The sequence below is a fragment of the Acipenser ruthenus genome, chromosome 33, assembly GCF_902713425.1.
Source record: "Acipenser ruthenus chromosome 33, fAciRut3.2 maternal haplotype, whole genome shotgun sequence".
Classification (NCBI taxonomy): Eukaryota; Metazoa; Chordata; class Actinopteri; order Acipenseriformes; family Acipenseridae; genus Acipenser; species Acipenser ruthenus.
The window spans coordinates 6,298,607-6,311,551 of NC_081221.1; the positions used below are offsets into that span (position 1 = coordinate 6,298,607).

Here is a 12,945-nt window from a genome sequence, read left to right on the forward strand (position 1 = left end):
GTATAATGAAATAAATTGTGGGGAGGAAGAAGTGGTTCGAGGCCCGATTCTGAACTGTTTTGAACCTCCAACAGGAGAAAATAACCACGCTGGCATCAGGAATGCGAGCGACACGCCCCCTTGTCTGCAGGCCGGCAATTCTGAATGTTGTTCTTGTATACAGTTAACCCTGGCTAGCAGTTCATTTATGGCAATAAATGTATTTGGTTTGTTGTACCATTTATATCTTGTAAATAGTGTTTACTGTTTCTCATCCAATTCAATAATAAGGCATTGTTTATATTACAAGGCCTAGACGACTTGCATGGTCATGTATAGCTCTTCAACTTCATTCATGAAATAAACACTTTCCTCGATTTTTAGTGAAATTAAATAGACCTAACCTCCTTGTGAACTGCACGTAATTAAAAGATACCTTAAAGATAAAATTGAATATTGAAAGCTTACCTAAAAAAGCTGGATGGGTGGATTCATTCTTTTGATTTCTGCATCAGAAATCTTGAGTACGCAATGTGATATGATAATAATAATATGATAATATCTGACGTCTGAAAAAATAAATGCAACACTTGCAGAGAACTGATTATGTGCAGTGGATAGCCAAGTAGTATTTAGCACTAGTGCATAGGGTAAGAAAAAAAAATCTATGGTAATCATTTGAAATGAATCAACTTACTTGATTGTCTTCGTGAACAGCTAGCTGTCTTTTGTAAAGATCTACGTGTGTTTGTGAACTTGTGTACCAGTATTTTACAAAAGAGAAAAAAAATTAAATTCCACAAACCTTTTTCCACATGTCTGCAGTATCTACATGCTTTTTTGCAAACTCCATATGTGCTTTAAGATGAGGCTTAAAGCACATGGCTTCTTTCTTGCCACCCGTCCATACAGGCCAGCTTTGTGTAGGGACAGGCTTATTGTTGATGTGTGAACACTGACTCCCATCTCAGACAGAACTTTGCAGATCTCTCAAGGTCATTGTTGGCTTCAAAGTGAACCAGTTTCCTGCTTGCCCGGCTGCTCAGTTTGGGAGGGCGACCTGGATAATCAGCACCTTTTGATATTTTCTTGTACCCTTCTCCTGCCACTTTATCCTCTACCACTTTATCGCTGACTTGTTTTGAAAGCTCCTTGGTCTTCATAGTTGCTTTGTTGGATCACTATGTGAGTTGCAGCTTGAAAGTCTTTATATACCTGAGGGAAATGATCTACAAGTTAAACCACTTTGAGTACACACAGGCTGAAACCATTTCACTAATTTTGTGACCTTTTGTGCTGATTTTAGGGCTGCAGTAGCAAAGCAGTTGAATACTTATGCAAGTGAGATTAATCTGTTTTTCTCTTTAAATCTTACTTATTTATATTATATATGCATGTTTTAACTTTATCAATGTGGAGTAGTTTGTGTAGATTCTACATGTAAAGTCTAATTTGAAAGCGTTGTGGAGTACGCTCAGGTGCCAACAAAATGTGGAACCTTTGCAGGGGGGTGAATACTTCTGCATACACTGCTTTATATATAAGCCGTTCTTCAGATTTTTAAAAATTCTGAGGATGATGTTAAGATGATATCAGAATAGAATGTTCATTCCAAGATGCTCCAAAGTTCCAAGTTTGAAGATAAGCTCATGTTCTCTTTGCTTTCAAGTATAATTTGTACCAAAACACTGACTGATTCCACAGATGGTGATGTCTTCAGCAGTGATTATTACGTCTTTTAGTTTCTCCAATGTATAATTGGTTGAATTCTGTGCAAATGATGCACTACACTACTACTTTAGAAGTACATGTGGAGTGATGCTTTAGGGCCTCTGATCTTAGTTTGGGAGTTAAAATATCTGCATGTCGTACATTGTGGTATGTTGCATGGGACTGTGCCTTTTTAAAGGTTCTGCAAAAGAGCGAATTTCACTGTGGACCACATATTCTTTTAGATTCTTGTCTCTTCTATAGGACATTAGTGGAGGATTTTTAAAAATAGGTGCTGTAGATGGATCTTGCTGTAGAAACATCCTGAAATAAATTATTTTTTAATCATTTAAACTTGTGTACAGTATTTATTTTTTAAATATTTTTTTAAACAAACAAGCATTAAATAGAGTAGAATTAATTGATGGAGGAAGATGATAGGGCGCAGTGGGCCCAGCTTCACCCCCCAAACCACACTTAATAGGTTAACATAACTGGTAAAACTAAAAAGAAAAACATATAGCTATCTATTTATATGAAAAAGAATGCCCTCTCACAAAGAGACAAATATATAGCATTTGAATACAAAACTAGTAATTTAAGTAAAATTACAGTCATGGGAGCGAGTTTCTACAGACACTGCTCGCTTTCTGATTCCTCTCTATCCACAAGAAGGCAGACTGTCACCTCCTCATCTACACTCCCCTTGGCCAGAATCACTGCTGTTTCAACTACCATTGGCCAGGCAGCCTATTCTGAAGCCTTTAGTACAGTGTCAGTATTCCCTGCTTGCTAGCAATGGAATGCAGAAAAAAACATTCTTATTATTTGGGTCTATTGTTGTTGTTGTTGTTGTTGTTGTTGTTGTTGTTGTTATCATCATCTGTTTTGTTTTTTTCTCTAATTTGTTAAACTTTTTATTATTGTTAAGTCTCATTTCATGTTCTAGGGCAGCAGTGTGGAGTAGTGGTTAGGGCTTTGGACTCTTGACCGGAGGGTCGTGGGTTCAGTCCTAGGTGGGGACACTGCTGCTGTACTTTACCTAGGTTGCTCCAGTAAAAACCCAACTGTATAAATGGGTAATTGTATGTAAAAATAATGCGATATCTTGTAACAACTATAAGTTGCCCTGGATAAGGGCGTTTGCTAAGAAATAAATAATAATAATAATAATAATAATAATAATAATAATAATAATAAGGGAGGAAAAAAGAAAAAAAATGCATCTAACTATATGCATAACCTTAGTAATACAATCAGTTAAAGTTATCCAGCCATATATAACCAGACTGAAAGTGTTCACTTTAAGTAACATCAGTGTTATCAAGGGGGATATTTTAGGATGTCAGCCTGTTAGTTTTACTTATGTGAAATTCTTCAGCAAATCCCGGATTGTTCCGAGGTTGATCATGTCAGTAATAATAATGTTTAGTTCTGAGTCTCTTCCTTCAGTATTTTTCCATTTAACAAAATCTGAGGCATCTTCCGGAGTGATGAGAGTGTGAGGGTCCATTGAGTTCTATCACCAAAATGGCCGGGTAGCACAGACTGAAATTTAATCCTTGTATATGCAATTCCTTCTTGACTGGACCGGAAGCTTTTCTTTTATCTGCCAGAATTTCAGTAATCCGGGAATATCATAATGCTTGATTCGTGCTATGCCAAAGACCGCATCTCCCTTGCTCTGCGTAGAATCTCTTCCTTTGTCTGGAACCTTAACAGCTTCAGCATTATCGCTTTTGGTCGCTGGCCCTCCTTTAGCCTGGGTGACAATGCTCTATGAGCCTTCTCAATTTCTAATTGCCCATCAAAAGAATGTTTTAAGCATTTTGGGGATCTCATTTTGCTGGAATTCGATCATACTATTCCTTCAGGAACCCCCAAAATCCTCAGATTGTTACGCTGGCCTCTGTTATCCAAGTCCTCCTCCCGCTCTCTCAGTGCCTCCAGCTGTTTCAGCGTGGTCTGTTAGGCCTCGGTAAATGAGTCTCTTCGTTCCTCCACTTTGACAGTCCTTCCTTCTGCCTCCCCAACTCGGTCTGTTAGAACAGATTGCACTTCGCCAACCTTTTTTTTGTTTTTTTTTTAATAGCAGTTGTATAACAGGCGATGTTCTGCATAAACAGTCTCACTGACCGCATCTCTTTAGCAAGAAAGTTCAGGGACAGCTCCGGCTCGGTTTCAGGACCCCCGGTATCTTTGGCTGAAGTCATAGATATGGAATTTGGCTTATCCGAACGCCCCCTGTGACCTTCTCTCAGACATTGCTTCTTGTATGTTGTGTGTGTCTTCGATTTAGATATCTAGAGGACAGTTTTAGGATTTTAAATAAATAGTGCCACGGCTTGCGGAACGGTGCAACTACGCAGCCATTACAGTCGGGCAACCACATGACCTCCCCTGAAATAGGAATATTAACCATAAACTTTGTGGTTGCGGCGTTCATTGTTGCAGTTCTTGAAGGAAAATTACATTGTTGTCAGTGTGCGCAGCTCCTATATTGCGCTCTGGGGTCGGAGCAGCAGCTGCGTTACACTGCTCTGACGAGAGTTTTTGGTATAAAGTTTTAGGTTTGGGTGTCTTAAAGGGGAAACAACCATTTTGTAATGGTTAATATTCCTGTTTCAGGGAACCAGGGTTATGATAATAATATGATAATGTTTTGAATTGCATGCATGAGCGGTGGAAAGACCGGAATGAACACAGACTTCATTGCCAGCATATCAGTTTCCCTAACAGGACCAATGCGACGCTTCACCTGCAGAGGAAAGCAAAGGGCCTATAAAGCTTCCAAGTCACACTACAAAATTCCGCCAATGCAAACGGCTACAAGTTCAACATGAAAGCAATAAAAAGTACTTGGTTTATTATAGTAGCCAGAGTGGTTGTCTTTTGTCTAATTTACTTTCTTTGCAAGATTTAACAACCAATGCAAGCATGATGAGCCGAATGGCTTCCTCTTGCTAGTAAAATGTCTTATTTAAGGTACACTGGGGTGTTGTTTTGAATAGCACGTAAGAGGAAGGTATGTACATTAGTGGCCTGTTTGTTTTAGAAATGTAGCATTAAATATAATGCTTAACTTTGAATTTTTCACTATTGAATTGCGTATGTTAGCAGCGTTTTTAGTAAAGCAGTTCTTTACTAATGAACGCACAGTGTTTAAAATTAAGGAATACAACGGTTGTGTGTATTTCCTAATGTAACACATTACTTTGTTTTGTTTTAAAAATATATATATATATTTTTTACAGTGTACATGAATCATTCAGGCTAGTCTAGTTTAGAATTATACTCTGTTTACTTGTTTACTTTCTAAAATATTTGAACAGTATAGATTCATGGAGGTGTTATGTTGTATGTGACTTAAAGAACATAAGAAATATTACAAACAAGAGGAGGTCCATTTGGCACGTTTTATTGATTGAAGCAAGAACCTCATCAAGCCATTTCTTGAAGTAACCCTGTAAGTCAGCTTCCACAACAGTGTTTCATTTTTTCATTCCTTGCTCACTTTTTTAGGGGAATTCTAAGATACCCCTGTATGTAAAACATTTGGCCTAGTTATGAAAAGTCTGCTTCAAGGAAAGTATGTCTTTTATTTTGTTATATATAAGAATTAAGAGTTTCCTTGTAATTGGAGTATTTTAAGCTGGCCAAAACAGCAGAGTTCTCTTTTTTTATTGCAAGAAATAAATAATGTTGTCTGCTACATTAAGTGTTGTGCTTTCTTACCAGTTTTATTATAATTTTTATTGTCAGTGTCAATTATTAACTGTGTATTGGCCTCTTATGCACTTTGCACTTGCAAAAGAAGAAATATGGCAGGCATTTAACATGTAGTATTGAATATCATGATACTGTGCATGGTATTGTATCGATACTCCCTAAATGAAGTATCACAGAACGCTAGTATGTTCAGAACTGGGCTGCTTGGGTCTTAATTAGATCTAAATCCAGTGAACCTATAACACCTGTTCTGGCATAATTGCATTGGTGGCCTGTTAAGAGTAGGATTGATTTAAAAATGTTGTTGTTGTTGACCTAGAAGACCTTGAGTGGTTTGGCTCCAATTTACATTTCAGACCTATTAACTAATTACGTTCCTGTACATAACTTGCCTCTGGCCTTTTTAGTGTCCCCAAAACCAGGCTCCATTCTATGGGTGATGGGGCTTTTTGCAGTTACACACTAAGCCTCTGAAATGCTCTCCCCGAGGTAATCAAGGACTCTGGAAACGCTCCACTCTTACCGGCAGATCAGCTAGCTGCACCCCCTGCTCCCCCGCTTCCAGAGCCTGCTCCACCCTTGCCCCTCAGTGGTGGAACGACCTACCCACGAATATCAGGACTGCTAAGTCCCTGACTACATTCCGGGCCTCCTCCAAGATGCACCTGTTCAGACAGCATCTGTAAACCTCACAACTCCTGACTATATTAGGCTAGATGGCACCCAATTGTATCAGTACTTTTTTTAAAATGGTATTTGCCGAAGGACGTTTTATTTTTTATTTTCCTAAGTGCAATGCACACAGGACGGTGAAGGAATAAAAAAAAAGCCTATCTACCGAATTAAGATATATAATTTGCGTTACTTGCGGTGTGCAGTAGTTCATTTTAAATTAGGCTTCTTTTTTTTCTCTCTATACTAGTCCTGTATGCATTGGCCCCTAAAGAGGTGAATTTTGCGGTGACCCCTCAATTTCCAGATTTTCGCAATTACCTAATTCACAAAAATCGCGAATTAGGTCGGTCCCTTATTATTGTGTGTGTGTGTTAAAGTGTGATTTTTTTTTTTTTTTTTGTTTGTTTTTTTTTGTCCTTTTCCACCCAGCACCCCCAAGGCACTTCATGGACACAGGAAGTCCATGGTCTTCACTGTTGGGGCTGCACATGCCCCCCCACAGTCCTCTGATGAGACAGCTCTCCACATCCTCGGAGAACTCCACACCTATAGCTACCAATAGCACACTGGTGAGACCATTTACCTTCCTTTTGACATTGCGGAACACAAAGAATGGGTTGGTTTTCACGCTTAAAGCAGTAATTTTAATGAAATTCTGAAGTTGTAAAATCTGTTATGCTATCCTGTACCCTAACCTAAAAAAAAAAAAAAAATCATAATAACATGGTGATGCAGCCGTATCGTTCTGTATTCCACACAGAAAGAATTTGGTTTGTTTGAAGTACGTAACATGGTGCAGCATCCCCAGACTTAAGACATCAAAAAACAGAGTGTGGTTGCTATATAAATTATTTTTCAACCTTAAACCTTAAGTCACTCCACCTCCTTGTGCTCCATCCTGCGGATAAGATGTTAAATCAGTGTCCTATTGTAAGTGACTCTGCATATAATGCAGATTTCACAGCCTACCTCTGTAAAGTGCTTTGTGATGGTGGTCCACTATGAAAGGCACTATATTATTATTATTATTATTATTATTATTATAATAATAATAATAATAATAATAATAATAAATACAAAGTGAAATATTTGAAATTGTCATTTAATTTAGCCTATGTTATCTGTTTCAAGACCTTGATTTCCATCGGCTGTGTTTCTTGACTGTATTTTTCTATTTTCATTTCACAGCAGCCAGTGCGGAGGCGAAGAGGAGAAAGTTCATTTGATATTAACAATATTGTTATTCCAATGTCTGTTGCTGCCACAACTCGAGTTGAGAAACTTCAGTACAAGGAAATCATCACACCAAGGTAAAAAAAATCTGGATTTCCTGTAGTTGATGCATGTGGGCAAAAATGTGAACATTGACAATGATGGAAAGGTGTTTTAAAATCCTAAATCAAGGGCTCCCAGGTGGCACATCCGGTAAAGGCGCTCCGTGAGGAGTGCAGGATGCGCTCTATAGCCTGGACATCGCCGGTTCGAGTCCAGGCTATTCCACAGCCGACCGTGGTCTGGAGCTCCCAGGGGGTGGCGCACAATTGGCCAAGCGTCGCCCGGGGGGTAGGGTTTAGGTCGGCCAGGGTGTCCTCGGCTCACTGCACACCAGCAACCCCTGTAGTCTGGCCGGGCGCCTGCGGGCTTGCCTGTAAGCTGCTCGAGAGCTGCGTTGTCCTCCAACGCTGTAGCTCTTGGGTGGCTGCATGGTGAGTCCGCAGTGTGAAAAAAAGCAGTCGGCTGACGGCGCATGCTTCAGAGGACAGCGTGTGTTCGTCTTCGCTCTCCCGAGTTAGCACAGGGGTGGTAGCAGTGAGCTGAGCCTAAAAATAATTGGCCATTCCAAATTGGGAGAAAATAATAAAAATTGGCAACAACAAAATTGGTATGGATAAGTTGTATTTTTTGTTTCTATTTTAGTGCTTGATATTTCAGAAACAGCTTTTGCATTAAATTAAGGATATACTGTATGAATACATACAGTATGTTTCCAATAATGTGATTTGTAGTTTACCATACTTAATAAATATTGAATCTGTAAGTAAACAGATAAACTCTTAAAACTGTCCACCCTTTAATTTTATTTATTGCTTAATAGTTTGAGATTGTTTCTATATTGGTGATTTTTTTTTTTTTTTTGTTTGTTTTTGTAGTTGGCGGGAAGTGGATGTTTGTGCACAACCAATAGCAGAAGAGGATGACAGTGTGGAGGTAAATACATATATAAATACATTTATAAATCCAATTATTGAAGTGTATGCATGCATGCATACCAGAGTTAAGAACCATTCAGTGGACCTGTTTTGTACTTTTGTGTGTTTCAAAGTTTATACTAATGGGCCTGTCTTATAACTTTGTCATTTTCAGATTGAAGACTTGTCGGATACTGAATTTGCTGTCCAGCATTTAAAATGCGAAGAGCTGGAGCGCTCCCGGTGGACTTGGACTGCAGCTGCTGCAGCACAGCGACGGGGGAGCAGGTACGTCCATCCGCAGGGCCTTCGAAACCTCCTGCAATCAGACCCTGGGCTCTGGGGAGCTTCAAGTAACTAGCATCATATCTAGAGTGAGCGAAAAGGAAAACCGAGCTCATGTACTACCAAAGGCCTGTTAATTATTTTAAAGATACTTCACCAATGCTGTAACAATGACTGTTTAGCTGTCAAGCAAGGATCTATTCATACCTCTGGAAAAAACACAAGGACAGCATATAGTGGGCCTGGCAACAGTAGATTTAAGTGAGCAGTGGTTCTCAATCTGTGGTTTTGCGGCTCCCTTCAGGTTTTCCATGGAAAGGTTAAATAATTACAGAAAGGAAGCAGCAGCATAGTTTTGTAGAACCTATTGCAAACCCAAATTTAAAAAAAGGTCTAAATTCTCCATCATATATAGTTTTGGAGTGTCAAATTCTTTACTAGGGAGTTTTCATGTATTGTGCTCACACGCCCTCAACACTGCAGCTTGTAAAGTAAGGCATAACACACGACAGGGCATGTGTTGTGTTGCATTAACATACAGCTGTAGCTGGGTTCAGCCAGCAAAGCCGTATGTTAATGCAACACAACAAACAAACCTGGAGTGTTATCTCACTTATAAAACAGATGCAATAAAAAAGTGTTTTTATTTTTTAAAAAAACAAACAATTTTATTCTATATCCTTCTGCTTTTGGAGAAAAAAAGTACCTCAAGCAAGGTTATATTTGTTGTAAACATTAAACTGGAGGTTTTCAACATTTCCATTTATTGTAATTAATTAAAGAATGAAGCCTCTGTGCTGATCTCAATTGCTCCGTAAACAGAGCTGACATAACCTGCAATGTTAGGCTTGTTGGTAGCCAAGCATTTAAAAATTCCAAATCATGTGTTTTTGTTGATAATGAAAAGATACAGAAAAGGAGGCAAATATAAAGTTCACTAGCCACACATTACTACTGCTGACCTGGAGAAGCCAATACAAAAATACATGATTGGCATTTTGAAATGCTTGATCACTAACAGGCTGTCATTGCGGTTTATATCGGCACTGTTTACAGAGCGATTTGAGACCAGCACGCAGGCTAACATAACAAAATTGAGTACTCATGACGTCGAATTACGCACTGAAGCATAGAATTATTGTAACAGACCTGTTTACATTTTCAAGACAAACCTGTTTTTAAGTCGATATACCATTTCTTTGTTTCATTAAATCAATAAAAACACCAGCTGCCCAATCATTTCAGTTTTCTTCGATTTCATTAAGGTTTTGCTGCTTGTAATTCTAGCCATTTGTCTACTTGTCATGCCTCCGAAAAGATCAAATGTGACGAAAGGAATGTCACTCATTTTTTAAAACTTTAAAAGACCTCTCAACAATGTGTATATATTTATTGTAAGTTTTTAATATGTTTATTTATATTATTAATTGAACTGTGCTTTGGCAAAAAGTAGTTCTGCCATGAAATCCTCAACAGCCAATCAGTGTGCAGCATCCAAGAATTTTGTAAATAAAGATTCTAGCTGGAGATTTGTAGCTCTGACTGTGCTGGTACCTCATGGGTGTATTGTAACTTCACAGATTTATTAATTTACATAAATCAATTTCTGCTGTAATTATCCATTTTTTTTCACTCTGTAAATTTGTGTTAATGAAAAGTAAATTAGAACTGTTCTCTAACCACCCAGCTGCCCATTTATTTTGGTAATTTCCATGTTAAAAAAACTCCCTTTTTTGCAGATTTCATTTCTTAGCCCTCAAATAAGCAATTTGGACAATTTTCAAAACAATTTTTGCTATATATTTTTTTTTAAGTGCCGCTTGTTTTATTGTGATTATGATAAATAGAAATACAGTATTTCAATAGAACTTAAATAACAAAATAACATATGTTTAGAAACCTTTTTTTTCCCCCCCAATGGCAGCATTATATAAGTAAAAATAATATATTTTTTTACAACGGGAGCATTATAATAACATCATAATACTTATGCAGGCGTACCACTCTTTTAGAAATTATTTTTTGTGTGATAGATTTCAAAGTAGACGCACTTCAAACCCTCATCAATGCTTAGGTGTTTCTCTTTCAAGTACGAAATATTAACCATCACTAATGGGTTATTCCCCTTCAAGAACCCAAGAACTGAAAAGCATTATGCCAACAAACACTCGCGAGAGTGCATGACGCAATGTGAGTTGCCCCGACAAAAGTTCTATCCCGGTTGAGATAGTTTTGTTGTTGTATATTATTTTTTGTGTATTCAGTGTTTTACATTACTGTATACCCTTTCCCTTGTTTTTCTTTATCTTACAGAAAACAGTATCGATGAGGATAACCTGTAACTGTGGATCTACTGAGTGTAGTATTCGTGCTGCTCATTCCACAGTTACACAGTCTTCTTGACTGTACAGCTAGCTAGCATGCATCTCTTCGTGAGATCTCCTTCTTTTTGTGGGATTGCTGGCTGCTGTTTTGCATTAGCACAAGGTTAGCGTTTTTGTTTCTTGTACCTCGGTACCAGAGCTGACACAACCTTTGAAAGTGTAGTACTGTTACACAGTTAGTTGGCGTGCATCTCTTCGTGAGATCTCCTGCTTTTTGTGGGATTGCTGGCTGCTGTTTTGCATTAGCACAAGGTTAGCGTTTTTGTTTCTTGTACCTCGGTACCAGAGCTGACACAACCTTTGAAAGTGTAGTACTGTTACACAGTTAGTCGGCGTGCATCTCTTCGTGAGATCTCCTGCTTTTTGTGGGATTGCTGGCTGCTGCTGTTGCGCATTAGCACAAGGTTTGTGTTTTTTCTTCTTTGTACCTTGGTACCAGAGTTGACGCAGCCTTTGAGTTATTATTCTATATTGAGACAGTACCGCGTCTTCATACGCTCGGTACTGACGGTACTGCGTTTGCATACGCTTCGGCACCGTATTTGCATACTCTTCGGTACTGACGCTACTGTGTTTGCATACGCTTCGGTACCCTGCGCTACCGCATTTGCATACGCTTCGGTACTAACGCTACCGCGTTTTTCGCTACCCTTCAGTACCGACGGTAGGTATTTGTATTTGGTACCCAGACTGGTTCATACCAGGTCTGTTGACACCAACGGTACCCAGAACTGATGTTCGGTACCAGGCTAACTGGTTAGACTTCATAACAATAATATTTTATTGGTACCCAGACTAGTTATACTGAGTTTGTCGGTACCAACTCCCTCAGTACCTAGAACAAACGCTCAGTACCAGGTTCAGTACCAAGCTAACTGTAGGTAATACTTTACATTGGGTACCCAGACTAGTTTTTACTAAGTCTGTTGATACCAACGTCTCAGTACCTACACTAATATGTTTCACAGTTGCATTGATTGGCGCCAAGCTGCCAGCAGCTGATGGCCATGAAAGATGTGTGCGCTGCTTTGGTCAGGAACATGCAGAGTGAGCTCTGGCGGACCCTGCCTTTTGTGCGCAGCGCGCTGTTTTCAGCAAGCGATCACTACGTTCCAGGCTTATGCGCCAGTCAAGTGATAGCTCCATTACCCCGGCACAGTTACCTCCTATGGAGGCAGCTGGTAGCAATAGGGGGCACGCTAGGGAGCTCAGTTCTGGAGAGCGCTACTTCAGGGAGCGCCGTTCCAGTCATTCCAGGGAGCTTAGCCAGAGACCTCGCTCAGCTGAGTGCGGTGCCAGGGCACGTGGCTCCAAAGATTCCGCCTCCAGGAAGCACAGGAGGAGGAGTCCTTCTTCCTCCTCATCCTCTTCCTCTCCTGCTTCTTCTCCTTCCCCGAGGAGTAAGAAGAGAAGGCACAGGGTCCCGATCATCGGACCGCTGGCAGTATATGTGTGAGTTGTTCCAGCAACAGCAGTCAACTTTGACCCAGTTGTTGCAGGAGCGGTCTCTGCCAGTGCAGGCACCTGCTGTGGTGCAAGCACCTGTTGTGATGCGAGCACCTGTTGCTCCACCTTCACTAGTGGCTTCTCTCTCCCCCTTCCACTGCCAGAACTGAGGATGGAGGATGCTGTGTCTGTCCTCGCTTCAGAAGGAGCTAAGGAGCACGAGGAGTTTTTCTCAGAGGATCCAGCATTGGACTCGCTGCCTCTGATTCCCTTGCCTAGGGAGCTCATACCCCTGATGCGCCGAGCCAATGACGCACTTAGGGTGCCAATGCCGAGCGCGACAGTTGAGAGGTGCTCTGTTTATGATGAGCGGAAGGAGATACCCTGAGGCCCCGCCTGTCCACCCGGATTTTTGGCAGGAAAACTGACCTCATCGTGGCAACACCCGGCCACAGCCTCTGTAGTCCCTCGGTCGGGTACGACCTATAGGGTTCACGAGGGGGATAAAATAGGTTTGGTCCAGTTTCCCTCTGTCGGGTCAACTATTC

The 12,945-nt window shown here is 40.1% G+C and overlaps 1 protein-coding gene across 5 annotated transcripts in view; it reads left to right on the forward strand.

Moving 5' to 3' along the window:
* LOC117433381 (KAT8 regulatory NSL complex subunit 1-like) overlaps positions 1 to 12,945 on the forward strand; it is a 124,902-nt gene that overhangs the window by 106,457 nt on the left and 5,500 nt on the right. For 4 of the 5 annotated variants that reach the window (XM_059006690.1, XM_059006688.1, XM_034055569.3 and 1 more), the window contains 4 exons: positions 6,523 to 6,662; positions 7,282 to 7,403; positions 8,244 to 8,301; positions 8,458 to 8,570. In XM_059006690.1, coding sequence (XP_058862673.1) covers positions 6,523 to 6,662; positions 7,282 to 7,403; positions 8,244 to 8,301; positions 8,458 to 8,570 — 433 coding nt within the window. The remainder of the gene's footprint in view (positions 1 to 6,522; positions 6,663 to 7,281; positions 7,404 to 8,243; positions 8,302 to 8,457; positions 8,571 to 12,945) is intronic. The other variant, XM_059006691.1, reaches the window with a different exon arrangement.